Raw genomic sequence first — 16297 nt, forward strand, 5'->3', positions numbered from 1 at the left:
GAACTACTCTAGGGGTAGCTGTAAAATTTATCTCTAAAGAAAGGCTGCTCTTTTGACAACACAGTTTAATGGGTCTTCTGGATATATGACGATAGTAAAGCAAAATTTTGTTCTGGAATGAAGAAGCTGATTACAATGTTGTATTACAAACAATATATTACTCAGTGAAGTGAAAGGCCACACTGTGGGCAGGGTGGTGACTTTGCAGATAGCATGTTAATCCTTGCATGCTTTTTGTTGTTTCTCTTTTTGGAGGGGGAGGGTCTTAATTTTCTTTGTCCCTCCCCCACCCCCTTTATTTTCTCTGGGGAAGGCAAGACTGGATAAGGAGGCTTTTATCCTGCCAAGATGAGTTGGCCCACAGGACAATTTGACTGAATAGAGGCTCCACAAAGAACGGACATGGCCAAAGAATTACAACAGGAAATTATGCATTTAGTTTCAAGGTTTCCTTTTTCTCCTTTTTTTTTTTTTTTTTTTTTTTTTTTTTTTGAGACCGAGTCTTGCTCTGTTGCCCAGGCTGGAGTGCAGTGTTGCTATCTCGGCTCACTGCAACCTCTGCCTCCTGGGTTCAAGCGATTCTCCAGCCTCAGCCTCCCGAGTAGCTGGGATTAGAGGCACCTGCCACCACACCTGGCTAATTCATATTTTTAGTAGAGATTGGGTTTCACCATGTTGGCCCGGCTGGTCTTGAACTCCTGATCTCAAGTGATCCACCCACCTCAGCCTCCCAAAGTACAGGGATTACAGGCATGAGCCACAGGGCCCGGCCAGTATTTTTCTTGTATAATGCTCAGTTTCTTTTAAATCTTTTTAAAAACTTGGCAGCCTTAGTCTTAACTGTGCTTTGGGAAAATAAGGAGCTGCACTCAAGGTTAAGAAGATATTGCTGGAAGTGTACATTGGCACAGCCTTTGAAAATCTTCTTGGTGCCCTCCTGTAACCCAATCGACACTGGCTAGAGAGAGGAGGTCATATTGCATCATATGGCTTCCAGTGATTCTTTGCTGCGGACAAGAAAGTCGCTCTTTTTCTTTGAGAGGGAGTTTTGATGCCTAGGCTGGAGTGCAATGGCGGTGATCTCGGCTCACTACAACCTCTGCCTCCCAGGTTCAAGTGATTCTCCTATCTCAGCCTCCCGAGTAGCTGGGATTACAGGCATGTGCCACCATGCCAGGCTAATTTTGTATTTTTAGTAGAGACAGGGTTTTTCCATGTTGGTCAGGCTGGTCTCGAACTCCCGACCTCAGGTGATCCACCCATGTTGGCCTCCAAAAGTGCTGGGATTACAGGTGTGAGCCACCACGCCCGGCCAAGAAGGTCACTCTTTATGCTCAACAAATGTATTGCAAATGGCTGACAGGTAGGGAGGATCCAGATGAACAATTTCTAAATAGAAACACTAATAGTAGCCAGACACGATGGCTCACACCTGTAATCCCAGCATTTTAGGAGTTCGAGGCAGGCAGATCACCTGAGGCCAGGCATTTGAGACCAGCCTGGGCAACATGGAGAAACCCCATCTCTACTAAAAATACAAAAATTAGCCAGGTGTGGTGGCAGGCACGTGTAGTCCCACCTACTCAGGAGGCTGAGGCAGGAGAATCGCTTGAACCCGGGAGGCAGAGGTTGCAGTGAGCTGAGCTTGTGCCACTGTACTCCAGCCTGGGCAACAGAGTGACACTCTGTCTCAAAAAAAAAAAAAAAATCGTAGATATTCAATTTGTTCCTTTCTCCTTTCCTAAAAGCTTTTTGTGCCCCCTCCAACCCAACAGTTCCACCCTAGAAAAACACTTGTACACATACATCAGGACATGATACAAGAATATTCAGGCTGGTCGCGGTGGCTCATGCCTATAATCTCAGCACTTTGGGAGGCAGGGGTGGGAGGACGGCGGGAGACCATGCCACTGAACTCCAGCCTGGGCAACAGAGGGAGACTCCATCTCAAAAAAAAAAAAAGAAAAAGCATAATGTTGAAAACAAACAGCAGTATAATACAGCATGGAGATAACTTTATAAAATGCAAAGACAAATAAAAGTAAATATAGTGCATTGTTTAGGAGTATAAATATGGTAATTATGCAAAGAAAACTAAAATGACTTTTAAAAATCATGATGGTGACTATTTTTGGGAGGAAAGCAGGTAGAAGGTGGGATCCGAGAGCAGCACACAGTAAGTGTCAATTGTCCTAGTTAATGTTCGGCTTCTTAAATTGGGTGATATGTTCACAGGTGTTCATTATGCTCTTTTTTTTTTTTTTTTTTGAGACGGAGTCTGACTCTGTTGCCCAGGCTGGGGTGCAGTGGCACGATCTCGGCTCATTGCAAGCTCCATCTCTCGGGTTCATGCCATTCTCCTGCCTCAGTTTCCCAAGTAGCTGGGACTACAGGTGCCCGCCACCATGCCCGGCTAATTTTTTTTTTTTTTTTTTTTTTTTTTTGTATTTTTAGTAGAGACGGGGTTTCACCGTGTTAGCCAGGATGGTCTCGATCTCCTGACCTCGTGATCCGCCTGCCTCGGCCTTCCAAAGTGCTGGGATTACAGGCAGGAGCCGCTGCGCCCGGCCCATTATGTTCTTATAACTTACATTAACATATTATTTTATACATGTCAAGCTTTTTTTCCCCCTTTTTTTTTAAGAGATGAGATTTTGCTTTGTCACCCAGGCCAGAGAGTGTCGTGGTGCAGTCATAGCTCACTGCAGCCTCCAACTCCTGGGTTCAAGTGATTCTCCCACCTCTGTCTGCCAAATAGTTGGAACTACATGCACGTGCCACCATGCCTGGGTAAGTTGTTTTTTTTTTAATTTTTTATTTATTATTATTATACTTTAAGTTTTAGGGTACATGTGCACAATGTGCAGGTTAGTTACATATGTATACATGTGCCATGCTGGTGCGCTGCACCCACTAAGTCGTCATCTAGCATTAGGTATATCTCCCAATGCTATCCCTCCCCCTCCCCCCACCCCACAACAGTCCCCAGAGTGTGATGTTCCCCTTCCTGTGTCCGTGCGTTCTCATTGTTCAATTCCCACCTACGAGTGAGAAGATGCGGTGTTTGGTTTTTTGTTCTTGCGATAGTTTACTGAGAATGATGATTTCCAATTTCATCCATGTCCCTACAAAGGACGTGAACTCATCATTTTTTATGGCTGCATAGTATTCCATGCTGTATATGTGCCACATTTTCTTAATCCAGTCTATCATTGTTGGACATTTGGGTTGGTTCCAAGTCTTTGCTATTGTGAATAATGCTGCAGTAAACATACGTGTGCATGTGTCTTTAAAGCAGCATGATTTATAGTCCTTTGGGTATGCTGGGTACGTTTTTTAAAAGTGTTATTTGTAGAGACGGAGTCTGGCTGTGTTGCCTGGGCTGGTCTCAAACTCCTGGCTTCAAGTTATCCTCCTGCCTCAGCCTCCCAAAGCTCTGGCATTACAGGTGTGAGCCACTGCACCCAGACTCAGACTTTTTTTAAGGGAAAGAATGGGAGTGTAGGTGGGGAGACACACTTTGGGAGGCCAAGGTGGGAGGATCACTTGGGCCGGGGGTTCAAGACCAGCCTGGGCAACAAAGTGAGACCTCGTATTTACCAAAAATATAAAAAATTAGCTGGGCTTGGTGGTGTGGGTTTGGGAGGCTGAGGTGAGAGGATTGCATAAGCTGTAGGAGCCCGAGGCTGCAACGAGCCGTGATCGCGCCATTGCGCTCTAACTTGGGCTAGACAATGAGATCCTGTCTCAAACCAAAACAAAACAAAACAGATAATTGTCAGATTGCTGTTTTGCTGTTGTTGCTTTTTGTTTTTGCTTTGCTTTGCCTTGGAAGTGAAGAGGAGATTCTCATTTGAACAGTTATCTTGAAGTATCTTTGTGAGCTAGGGTGCAATTATTTCCTCTGTCCTTGAGACACAGATGATTCCTGTCCAACAATCCCAAGGAACTCAGTAAGGACCAAATAGAGACTCAGGAAAGAGAGTTACTGATTTTACACTGTTGCAAAACAGAGCTATGGTTTATGTTTAAGAAACTGCTGGCGGGGCATGGTGGCTCATGCCTGTAATCCCAGCACTTTGGGATGCCAAGGCGGGCGGATTACTTGAGGTCAAGAGTTCGAGACCAGCCTGGCCAACATGGTGAAACCCTGTCTCTACTAAAAATACAAAAATTAGCTGGGCATGGTGGCGCATGCCTGTAATCCTAGCTACTGGGGAGGCTGAGGCACAAGAATCGCTTGAACCTGGGAAGCAGAGGATGCAGTGAGCCGAGATCCCGACATTGTACTCCAGCCTGGGTGACAGAGCGAGACTCTGCCTCAAAAAAAAACAAAACACAAAAAAACCAAATTGCTGTATTTTATGTTGTGAAATAGGGTCTAGCTCTGTTGTCCAGGCTGGAGTGCAAGGGTGCAATCACAGCTCACTGCAGCCTTGACCTCCAGGGCTCAAGTGATCCTCCCTCCTCAGTTTTCAAGTAGCTGGGACTACAGGTATGCACCACCATATGTTGCCCAGGCTGGTCTTGAACTCCTGGAGAGAGATACATATAAACACACACACACACACACACACACACACCTTTTTTTTTTTTTTTTTTTTGAGACACAGTTTCTCTCGTCACCAAGGCTGGAGTGCAATGGCATGATCTTGGCTCACTGCAACCTCTGCCTCCTGGGTTCAAGCTATTCTCCTGCCTCGGCCTCCCAAGTAGCTGGGATTACAGGCACTGCCACCATGCCTGGCTAATTTTATATTTTTAGTAGAGACAGGGTTTTTTCATGTTGGCCAGGCTGGTCTCAAACTTCTGGCCTCAGGTGATCCACTTGCCTCGGCCTCCCAAAGTGTTGGGATAACAGGCGTGGGCCACTGCGCCGGGCCCATACATATGCATTTTTAAAAATTTATTTATTTATTTCAAGACAGGGTCTCACTCTGTTGCCCAAGCAGGAGTGCAGTGGTGCTATCTCCCAGGCTCAAGCAATCCTCAGCCTCCTGAGTAGCTGGGACTACAGGTGTGTGCCACCACACCCAGATAATTTTTATTATTTTTATTTTTTAAATTTTTTGTAGAGATGGAGTTTCACCGTGTCACCCAGGCTGGATATTTTTGTATTTTTGATAGGCCTGTACAGTTTCCAAAGTTGCAAACTTTCCCCCTCCCTGAGAGTAGGGGCAGCCCCTGCTCTCCCTCTACATCCTCCACAGTCCCGAGGTTTTGGCCTCTGTTTCCTATGCTTGGAACACCAGTCGCTCTTTTGTTGGTCTGGCTGACTTCTGTTCCTCTTTTAAAAATTTAAGTTTGGCCGGGCGCTGTGGCTCACACTTGTAATCCCAGCACTTTGGGAGGCCGAGGCGGGTGGATGACCTGAGGTCATGAGTTCGAGACCAGCCTGACCAACAGAGTGCAACCCCGTCTCCACTAAAAATACGAAAATTAGCCGGGTGTGGAGGCATGCGCCTGTAATCCCAGCTACTTGGGAGGCTGAGGCAAGAGAATTGCTTGAACTAGGGAGGCGGAGGTTGCAGTGAGCTGAGATCACGCCACTGCACTCCACCTGGGCAACAGGGCAAGACTCGGTCTCAAAAGAAAAAAATAAATAAATAAATAAAGTCAAGGGGGTAACACCTCTTGGTAACTCTCCTGTTGTTTCTCATGCCAGCATCATCACAGCCTTGAGGCTCTGGGGTAGGTCACTTCGTCGAGCTCGTTTCCACGAGGATAACGTTATCTTGGGTGTCTGTGAGAATGCTGCACTGAGTATAGGGCCCAGGCTCCTGGGTCAGCCGGGTTCGAATCCCCTTTCCTCCGTGAGGATCTGGGTCAGTCACAAGTGCTTCAGTTTCTTCGATTTGACTGAGGGAGGCTTTGACTCCAAAAAATTAACACTTGAGTGTACCCGGCCACAGCTTAGCACATCCAGGGTGTTTCCACCCTTTCTTTGGGATCCTCAGGGCTGGATGGAGCCGGTCCTTCCCGTCTCTCCTTATACTCGCGCACTCGCGCTGGCTGGAACTGGTCCTCCAAGTAGAACGAGGAGCGGGTTTTAGCGGCGCTCTAGCCCGCCGAGAGCATACGCCCGCCCCACGGGGGCCCCTGATTGGCTGAAGGTTGCGCTGGCACGCGCAACTTCCGGGACAGAGGCTGTGGCTGGAAGGAGCTGGGCATCCGGCCTGAGGCGCAGCGGTCGCCTTAGTTCGGCCCAATGGCGGCACCGCTGCTTCACACGCGTTTGCCGGGAGATGCGGCCGCTTCGTCCTCTGCAGTCAAGACGCTGGGCGCGTCGAGGACTCGGTAAGATTCAGGCCGCTTCCTTCTGCGTGTCTGGGACCAAAGCTCAGGACCGCGCTTAGAGGAGCGGATTGAAAGGATGTGGGACAAAGCTAATGGCGTGTGATAGGAGCACGGGGTCGAGGGTCATCTCACGTTCACAGAAATGAGCTCATTCCTCCTAACTGGGTAATAGACATGGGTGGGGCCTGGAAAAGTGAGTATGTTCTCTGTTCTGGAGGCCCCCTTTCCCGACCGTGTCTCTTCGTCATTTCCCAGGCCTGGGGACTGCCTTCTGCGCCTTGACCCCTCTTCCTTCCCTCTTCTTCGTCCAAATTTGGAAGGGATTTCCCTGGGCTATGTGGGTTATCAGCCGAATGTTGTCACTCGTGGCAAATTGAATATTACATCTTTTTTGTTTGAAATTTGTTTCGACACACGTATTTGTTTAGCAGTCTTTATTTTTCTCCACTTTTAAAATCCCTAACCCCCATAGCACTCTTGGCGTTTAACCTTCAGAGTCATTAGGATGCTATGTTTTTTCATTAATTTACTATGTGTAAGTGAAGCAAACCTTGTAAAACAATTAGCGTAATATGATTCATAATATTTATCGAGCTCCTGCTTACTGTGTTAAACACCGGGGACAGTGGTTTATCCAAAGACACTAATGTCCCTGCTTTCTACAGAGCTTACAGCATGGGGGGAAAGGCAGTACATAGGCCAATAAATAAACGAACACGGTGATTTCAGTTATACAACAAGGTAATGGGGGAGGGAGAAGGGAGAGAAGGAGCGTTTGAGATTTCTCATTGGGAAGACATCTGTCATTTGAGCTTCCACTTGAATGAAGACAAAAATCTAGGCCGGGCGCGGTTGCTCACGCCTGTAATCCCAGCACTTTGGGAGGCCAAGGCGGGCGGATCACCTGAAGTCAGGAGTTCGAGACCAGCCTGGCCAACTTGCGAAACCTCGTCTCTACTGAAAATACAAAAATTAGCCGGGCATGGTGGCAGGTGTCTGTAATCCCGGCTACTCAGGAGGCTGAGGCAGGAGAATTGCTTGAACCCGGGAGATGGAGGTTGCAGTTAAGCCGAGATCACACCACTGCACTCCAGCCTGGGCAGCAGAGCAAGACTCCATCTCAAAAAAAAAAAAAAAAAAAATCCAGCCACGTAGAGATTTGGGAAAAGAGTATTTCCAATAGAGTGAACAGTAAGTGAAATGAGAAACAGCTTGGCTTGTTTGAAGAGCAGAAAAGACATGATGGCTGTAGTAAAACAAGTTGTTGGAGATGAGGTGAGAGAGGTAGGCAGGGGCCAGATTAATGTAGGATCTTAAAGACCACACTGAGAGATTTGGATTTTTACTGTAAGTGCAGTGGGAACACAGTTATTGGTTGCTGAGCAAAGGAGGGATTGTTGGTTCAGAGTGGAAGCAGGGAGACCAGTAAAGAGGCCTTAACAATAGTCCCACTGAATTACGTTGGTTCAATAAATGTTGGCTATTATAATTTTTATTATTTTCATGAACTTAATAGCTTGTTGATCTTGGTTCCACAGGATTTCAAATATGCGTGCATTAGAGAATGATTTTTTCAATTCTCCCCCAAGAAAAACTGTTCGGTTTGGTGGAACTGTGACAGAAGTCTTGCTGAAGTACAAAAAAGTAAGAGGAGATAGTGTGTGAGGTTTGCTTTTGGTCAGGTCAGAATACAACTATTGCTGTTATACTAAAGACCAATAGAAATAGCAAGATTAATTAAGATACCAGTTGAAATCAAATATTTAATAATAGCATGATGCCGTCAGTGCAAAATTAGAGTAATAGTGTCCTTTTTTTCCCCCACCTTGGCCCATTTCACAGGTAATAATGAGAGAGTAATAATGTCTTTACTGAGGTTTCACCTCTTCAAATGCTTTATTTACCAAGCATCTTTTAACTTTAGCAAGTGCTAGAATTAAAAACAATTACAGCATTTTATTTATTTATTTATTTGTGTTGGAGTCTTCCTCTGTCACCCAGGCTGGAGTGCAGTGGCGTGACCTCGGCTTACTGCATCCTCCACCTCCCAGGTTCAAGCAATTCTCCTGCCTCAGTCTTCTGAATAGCTGGAGTTACAGGCATGCACCACAACACCTGGCTAATTTTTTTATTTTTTTTAGTAGAGACGGGGTTTCTACTAAAGGCCAGGCTGGTCTCGAACTCCTGACCTTGTGATCCACCCGCCTCGGCCTCCCAAAGTGCTGGGATTACAGACTTGAGCCACCATGCCTGGCCTACAGCATTTTATTTTTTGAGGAACTTACCTAAGCATTACTTTGGGACAGTAAACCAGTTCTCTGAATAGGGATTTTTGTTTTTGTGGTAGTTTAGAAGCATTTCTACTATATCTCAGCAGTAGAGGGAAAATGTTAAGTAACCATATGTTGATATGTAATATCCATTTGTATCCATATTTGAGTGAATACTTTTTTAGATCCTCCTGAATTAGATCATTATAGCTGGCTGTTTTTTTCCCTCATGCTTTTTGAGAATTCGCAGGAGTATCAACTATTATATTCAAATGTCAATACAGAAGTATATCTAAATGTAGTTTATCATTTTCCTTTTTCCAAGCCCTCTGGCTGCACTAACATGAGTGTTTAAATTTTTGTAGTCATGATTTTATAATCCACAATTGACATGTGAAAGTTAGTGTTCCTTTTATAATTTCATCTGATGTTAAAGTACGGTTAAAAGTCTTGCTGTTGATACTAAACAGGAAACAAAAGCATAACTTAATTCTTTCCCCTTCTTGTTAAGGGCGAAACAAATGACTTTGAGTTGTTGAAGAACCAGCTGTTAGATCCAGACATAAAGGTAATTAATTTTGTGTTTGATCATTAGCAAAATTATCGCCTCTTTATACAGACATAGTTTGCTCTTTGGGTCCCATTCTGTCCTCCAGAACTTGCTCTCTCCATGGTCCTCCCTTACTTTAATCTGGTGGTTCTCAACCAGGGACAGTTTTACCCCCTAGAAGACATTTGATGATGGCTGCAGATATTTTTGTCACAATTGGGAGGAAAGGGTGCTACTGGCATCTGGTGGTTGAATGACAGAGATGCTGCTAAACATCTCGCAGTGCACAGGGCAGCGTCCCATAACCAAGAGTGATCCAGCCCCAAATGACAACAGTGTTGAGGCTGGGAAACCCTGCTCTAATGCTTCCTTTCTATTAGGTTACTACCTCTTTCCTCCATGCTGCATGCAACTCTCTTGTCTCTTTAAAGCTAAAACAAACCAAAAAAAAAAAAAAAAAAACCACTGATTCAGCATTTCCAGGTTTGAGATACACCTATCATGTAGTAAAACCTTAATACATTTTGTTTCACCATTCTTGCTTTACTGCCCAGTTTTGAAGAGAATGGTTTATTACCACGGCAGTGGTAGTTAGATTGCCTGGAATGAAATTCCAATTTTATTATCCAGTGTGTGATCTTGAGCAAATTGTTTTAACCTCTCTGCCTCTATTTTCCACTGTGTGAAACCAAGAAAACAATAGAGATTTAAAAAAATATGGAGTGTTTTGTTTTTTAAGAGATGTGGTCTTGCTGTGTTGCTCTGGCTATTCACAGGTGTGATCATAGTGCACTACAGCCTCGAACTCCTGGCCTCAAATGATCCTTTCTCTTCAGCCTTCTAAAAAGCTGGGACTATAGGTGCATGCCACTGTGCCTGGCTTTAAACATGGAAATACTTAAGGATTCAATGAGCTAATATGCAAGAAGCACTTAGAACAGTCTCTGACTCAAAGTAAGGGCAGTAATTGTCATCTGTTGTTTTTGTTCCAGCTGACTGCGCTGTATCATTTCTCATTCACATTTAAGTCCACTGTTCTTATCACTGTAGTAATTACCGTGACAGGTTACCCATGTTTTTTTTTTTACATGCTGATTTCAGTGGACTTTTTTTTGAGACAAAGTCTCCTTCTTGTCACCCAGGCTGGAGTGCAGTGGTGTGATCTGGGCTCACTGCAACCTTTGCCTCCTGGGTTCAAGCAATCCTCCTGCCTCAGCCTCCCAAATAGCTGAGATTACAGGCACCTGCCACCATGCCTGGTTAATTTTTTTATTTTTAGTAGAAACGGGGTTTCACCATGTTGGCCAGGTTGGTCTTGAACTCCTGACCTCAGGTGACCTGCCCGCCTCGGCCTCCCAAAGTGCTGGGATTACAAGTGTGAGCCACTGAGCCCAGCCTCAGTGGACTTACTTTTTTAAGCCTTGTATTCCTTGTATCAGCCGACACTGTTGGCCACCCACTTCTTAAAACTTCAGTGTTTCTGATCCTCCTGTCTTCTGATCTTTTAATCTTTTTTTTTTTTTTTTTTTTTTTTTTTTGCTCTGTCGCCCAGGCTGGAGTGCAGTGGCGCAATCTCAGCTCACTGCAAGCTCCGCCTCCCGAGTTCATGCCATTCATCTGCCTCAGCCTCCCGAGTAGCTGGGACTACAGGTGCCCACCACCACACCTGGCTAATTTTTTGTATTTTTAGTAGAGATGGGGTTTTACCATGTTAGCCAGGATGGTCTCGATCTCCTGACCTTGTGACCCACCCGCCTTGGCCTCCCAAAGTGAAACTTTTCTTTAAAATAGAGATGGGATCTTGCTGTATTGCCCAGGCTGGTCTCAGACTCCTTGCCTTAAGCGGTCCTCCCACCTCAGCCTCCCAAATTGCTGGGATTACAAGCGTGAACCACTACGTCCAAGTGGAACTTCTTGAAATAGTTACATAATTTTTAAATCTGCTGGTGTAGAAGTTAATAAAGTGTAGAAATGAATAAATATTAAATATTAGATCAAGTTTCTCATGTTTACCTTAAAGTATAAAGATTTATCTTAAAGCACTGATTTTCACAAAATAACATCAGTGTGAAATTGGAAAAGAAACCAAGTATTTTATTTCATGTATCTGGGAAATGAGGTGCTTTAGTCAACTGAATCTGCCCAAAACTAAAAAGCATTCATTAAAAAGTACTTAACTCAGAAATTATAAAAATAGAAGACATCAAGAAAATACATTCTACACAGAATATGCCAACCATACACTACTCTTTTTTTGATAATAAAAAATGTACTTACTGAGCCAGGTGCGGAGGCTCACGCCTATAATCCCAGCACCTTGGGGGGCCAATGAGAGTGGATCAGTTGAGGCCAGAAGTTGGAGACTGTCTCATGTGTCTGCGTGAAGAGGCTACCAAACAGGCTTTGTATGAGCAACATGGCTGTTTATTTCACCTGGGTGCCGGTGGGCTGAGTCCAAAAAAGGAGTCAGCAAAGGGTGGTGGATTATCATTAGTTCTTACAGGTTTGGGGATAGGTGGTGGAGTTTGGAGCAATGTTTTGCGGGCAGGGGGTGGATCTCACAAAGTACATTCTCAAGGGTGGGGAGAATTAAAAAGAACCTTCTTAAGGGTGGGAGAGATTACGAAGTACATTGATCAGTTAGGGTGGGACAGTAACAAATCACAATGGTGCAATGTCATCAGTTAAGGCTATTTTCACTTCTGTGGATCTTCAGTAGCTTCAGGCCATCTGGATGTATACGTACAGGTCACTGGGATATGATGGCTTAGCTTGAGCTCAGAGGCCGGACAGAGACCAGCCTAGCCAACATGGCAAAACGCCCTCTCTACTAAAAATACAAAACTGAGTCAGGCATGGTGGCACATGCCTGTAATCCCAGCTACTCTGAAGGATGAGGCAGTAGGATCATTTGAACCCAGGAGGCAGAGGTTGCAGTGAGCCGAAATCATGCCACTGCACTCCAGCCTGGGTGACAGAGTGAGTCTCTGTCTCAAGAAAAAAAAAAAAAAAAAAGTCGGTTGTGGTGGCTCAAGCCTGTAATCCCAGCACTTTGGGAGGCCGAGGTGGGTGGATTACATGGTCAGGAGATCAAGACCATCCTGGCCAACATGGTGAAACTCCATCTCTACTAAAAATACAAAAAATTAGCTGGGCATCGTGGCAGGTGCCTGTAGTCCTAGCTACTTGGGAGGCTGAGGCAGAATGGCGTGAACCCAGGAGGCGGAGCTTGCAGTGAGCCGAGATCTCACAACTGCACTCCAGCTTGGGTGACAGAGCGAGACTCTGTCTCAAAAACAAAAACAAACGAACAAAAATACAAAAATCAGCTGGGCCTGGTGTCACGTGCCTGTAATCCCAGCTACTCAGGAGCCTGAGGCAGGAGAATAGCTTGAACCCAGAGGGTGGAGGCTGCAGTGAGCCGAGATCGTGCCACTGCACTCCAGCCTGGGAGACAGCAAGACTCCACCACAAAAAAAAAAAAAAAAAAGGTATTTACTAAAATAACAAATTGTGTATGTTTTGGAGAAAGAAATCTGGTTATTAAATCTTCATTTCAATTGAGTTCTATGTAAATTAAAATTCACTCTAAGAACTGTTTTTTGGTATAAAACTTCATCTGCCCAAAAGTGTTCAGGAGATAACCTGAGATTTTAGAATAGAAATGTAAACAATCAAAACCAAGTTTCCTGAAACTTGTGTTAAAATATTAGAAATATTAATTATTCTAAAATGCCACTTTGCCACTATTATTCATATTAACCAAAATATTAGAGAAGTAATATTTCAGACTAGAACAGGAAAAAATGTCTGAATACTATCCAAAATAATCATTGATAATTTTTTTAGAAGTGGGTGTATAAATAGTAGTAATTCCTCAAAATGAAGGGCATAATTGGCACATCAAATATTTTGTCTGCAGGCAATTCTGTGCATTTTAGGTCAAAAATGTGGTCCCTTTAAGAGAGTCCTTGACTTCTCATTTCTCCGGGGACCGTTCTGTGGCAGTGGTCCCCTTTGTATATAAAATGGTGAAAGCTGACTTGAATGTGCCATTACCACTCTGCTGGGAAAAACAGATGAAGGTGGCCCAGAGAAAACCACAGACTCCAGCATAAGCTGTTCTCCATTGAACAGGAACAAGGCTGAAGTTGGTCAGCTGGAACAGAGAGAGAGTCCGTTAGGGCCACATGGAAACCAAAGCCCTGAGTTCATATTACTGAGTAGGCGGAACTTACCTGTACAAAGGGCCAGTACATCAGTCCACTCTGGAATTGAAAAAAAAAAAAAAACCAATAACTTTATTAGAATGCCTTTTATTTTTTATTTATTTATTTTATTTTTTATTTTTTGAGACAGGGTCTCACTCTGTTGCCCAGAATGGAGTGCAGTGGTGCAATCTTAGCTCACCGCAACCTCTGCCTCCTGGGTTCAAGCAATTGTCGTGTCTCTGCCTCCTGAGTATCTGCGATTACAGGCACACACCACCTCACCTGGCTAATTTTTGTATTTTTAGTAGAGACGGGTTTTCACCATGTTGGCCAGGCTGGTCTCGAACTCCCGACCTCAGGTGATCCACCCACCTCGGCATCCCAAAGTGCTGGGATTACAGGTGTGAGCCACTATACCTGACCTAGAATACCTTTTAAGCACACAAAACAATTGCACAGTTCATTCCATAAAAGAGTAAGAAATACTAGGCCAACAAGATGCCTAGGTAGTACTATATTTCAGACTAAGCTGATTAAATTAGACTACTTAAGGCCTCTGGAGTGAGGGGGTTGGGGAGTTTTGGGGGAAAAGCTATTAGGTAGAAGACATTCCTATTAATTACATTTTTAACACCAGAATGAAAAGTCTACTAGAATCAGTACCAATTCTGGAAGACAGCAGCTTTGGAAATGACAGCATGTATTTATGCATCGCAATTTCCTGGTTACCATGAACAAATGATGCAGGAATATATTTGTAAATACAGAATCATCAATGAATTCTTTTTTTTTAATTAATTTTTTTTTTCTGAGACATGGTATCTCTATGTTGCCCAGGCTGGTCTTGAACTCCCAGGCAAAAGCAGTAGTCCCACTGCAGCCTCCTAAAGTGCTGGGGTTATAGACATGAGCCACCTCATCCTGCTGAATTATTTTATTTATTTATTTTGTTTGAGATGGAATCTCATTCTGTCGCTTAGTCTGGAGTGCAGTGGCAAGATCTTGGCTCACTGCAACATCTGCCTCCTAGGTTCAAGTGGTTCTCCTGCCTCAGCCTCCTGAGTAGCTGGGATCACAGGCGCCTGACACCATGCTCGGCTAATTTTTGTATTTTTAGTAGAGACAGGGTTTTACCACGTTGGCCAGGCTGGTCTTGAACTCCTGACCTCAGGCGATTTGCCTGCCTTGGCCTCCCAAAGTGGTAGGATTACAGGCGTGAGCCACTTTGCCCAGCCTTGAATTGTTGAAACTATATACCAAACCATTGTTTATGGAATGATTTTCTAATAATATATTGAAGCCATGTGATGCTATAGAACAAGTTTAGCTGAAATTTTCATATATTACAAAATATGTTAAATAGACATTTCACAAGCTTTATCCTACACAGTCCTATGAAAAAGTCATCATTATGATTTTTTTTAAAAAGTCTTCATATGTAAATTTATCTCAAAAAAAAGCTAGAGGTTTTCAAAAAAGTCCTTAAAAGTGGTATTACAGACTTATTTTCTTCTTTTTACTAATTTGTATTTTCTGAAGTTTCTAAAATGAACAATTGCAATAAAAGCTTTATAATATTTATGTTTATATTTAAAAGTAGATATTACATATAATGTGTGTATACATATACATATATACATATATATACACATATATACGTATATGTGTATCTATATATATATATTTTTTTAGATGGAGTTTTGCTCTTGTTGCCCAGGCTGGAGTGCAATGGTGCGATCTCGGCTCACTGCAACCTCCACCTCCTGGGTTCAAGCGGTTCTTCTGCCTCAGTCTCCGAGTAGCTGGGATTACAGGTGCACACGACCACGCCTGGCTAAATTTTGTATTTTTAGTAGAGACAAGGTTTCATGATATTGGCCAGGCTGGTCTCGAACTCCTGACCTCAGGTAATCTGCCCGCCTCGGCCTCCCAATGTGCTGGGATTACAGGCATGAGCTACCACGCCCGGCCATAATGTATATTTTATATATATATATATATTTTTTTTGAGACGGAGTTTCGCTCTTGTGCATCTCAAATTTCTGACCTCAGGTGATCCGCCCACCTCAGCCTCCCAAAATGCTGGGATTACAGGCGTGAGACACTGAGCCTGGCCCTTAATTGTTAAATATGCTTTAAATATAAAATATACCCCTGTAATCCCTGCATTTTGGGAGGCCAAGGCAGTCAGATCACCTGAAGTCATGAGTTTGAGACCAGCCTGACCAACACGTAGAAATCCTGTGTCTACTAAAAATAAAAATTAGCAGGACATGATTGCAGGAAACTGTAGTCTCAGCCTGTAATCCTAACACTTTGGGAGGCCAAGGTGAGTGGATCACTTGAGGTCAAGAGTTCAAGACCAGCCTGACCAACATGGTGGAACCCCATCTCTAGTAAAAAAAAAAAAAAAAAAAAAAATTAGCCAGGTGTGGTGGGGCATGCCTGTAATCCTAGCTACTTGGGAGGCTGAGGCAGGAGAATTGCTTGAAGCCAGGAGGTGGAGGTTGCAGTGAGCTGAGATCACGCCATTGCACTCCAGCCTGGGCAACAAGAGTGAAACTCCATCTCAAAAAAAGGAGGGGCCGGGTGTGGTGGCTCACGCCTGTAATCCCAATACTTTGGGAGGCCGATGCGGGCACATCATGAGGTCAAGAGATGGAGACCATCCTGGCCAACATGGTGAAACCCCGTCTCTACTAAAAGTACAGAAATTAGGCTGGGCACGGTGGCTCAAGCCTGTAATCCCAGCAGTTTGGGAGGCCAAGGTGGGCAGATCACGAGGTCAGGAGATCGACACCATGGTGAAACCCCATCTGTACCAGAAATACAAAAAATTAGCCGGGCGTGGTGGCTCATGCCTGTAATCCCAGCTACTCAGGAGGCTGAGGCAGGAGAGTCGCTTGAACCCAGGAGGCAGAGGTTGCGGTGAGCCGAGATAGCGCCATTGCACTCCAACCTGGGCAACA

General features: G+C 44.4%; 1 protein-coding gene across 27 annotated transcripts in view; it reads left to right on the forward strand.

The window, feature by feature from the left end:
- Positions 1 to 6111: 6111 nt before the first annotated feature.
- Positions 6112 to 16297, forward strand: part of LOC107972351 (putative RRN3-like protein RRN3P2) — a 34889-nt gene continuing 24703 nt past the window's right edge. For 9 of the 27 annotated variants that reach the window (XR_010152224.1, XR_010152227.1, XR_010152229.1 and 6 more), the window contains exons 1-3: positions 6122 to 6297; positions 7836 to 7941; positions 9079 to 9135. Coding sequence is in view for 10 of the 27 variants with exons in the window: in XM_063796503.1 (XP_063652573.1) it covers positions 6209 to 6297; positions 7836 to 7941; positions 9079 to 9135 (252 nt within the window). In the remaining 17 variants the exon portion in view is untranslated. Of the gene's footprint in view, positions 6298 to 7835; positions 7942 to 9078; positions 9136 to 16297 lie in introns of all 27 variants that reach the window. The other 18 variants (XR_010152221.1, XR_010152222.1, XM_063796498.1 and 15 more) reach the window with 12 other exon arrangements.

This window comes from Pan troglodytes, chromosome 18 (genome assembly GCF_028858775.2).
Source record: "Pan troglodytes isolate AG18354 chromosome 18, NHGRI_mPanTro3-v2.0_pri, whole genome shotgun sequence".
Classification (NCBI taxonomy): domain Eukaryota; kingdom Metazoa; phylum Chordata; class Mammalia; order Primates; family Hominidae; genus Pan; species Pan troglodytes.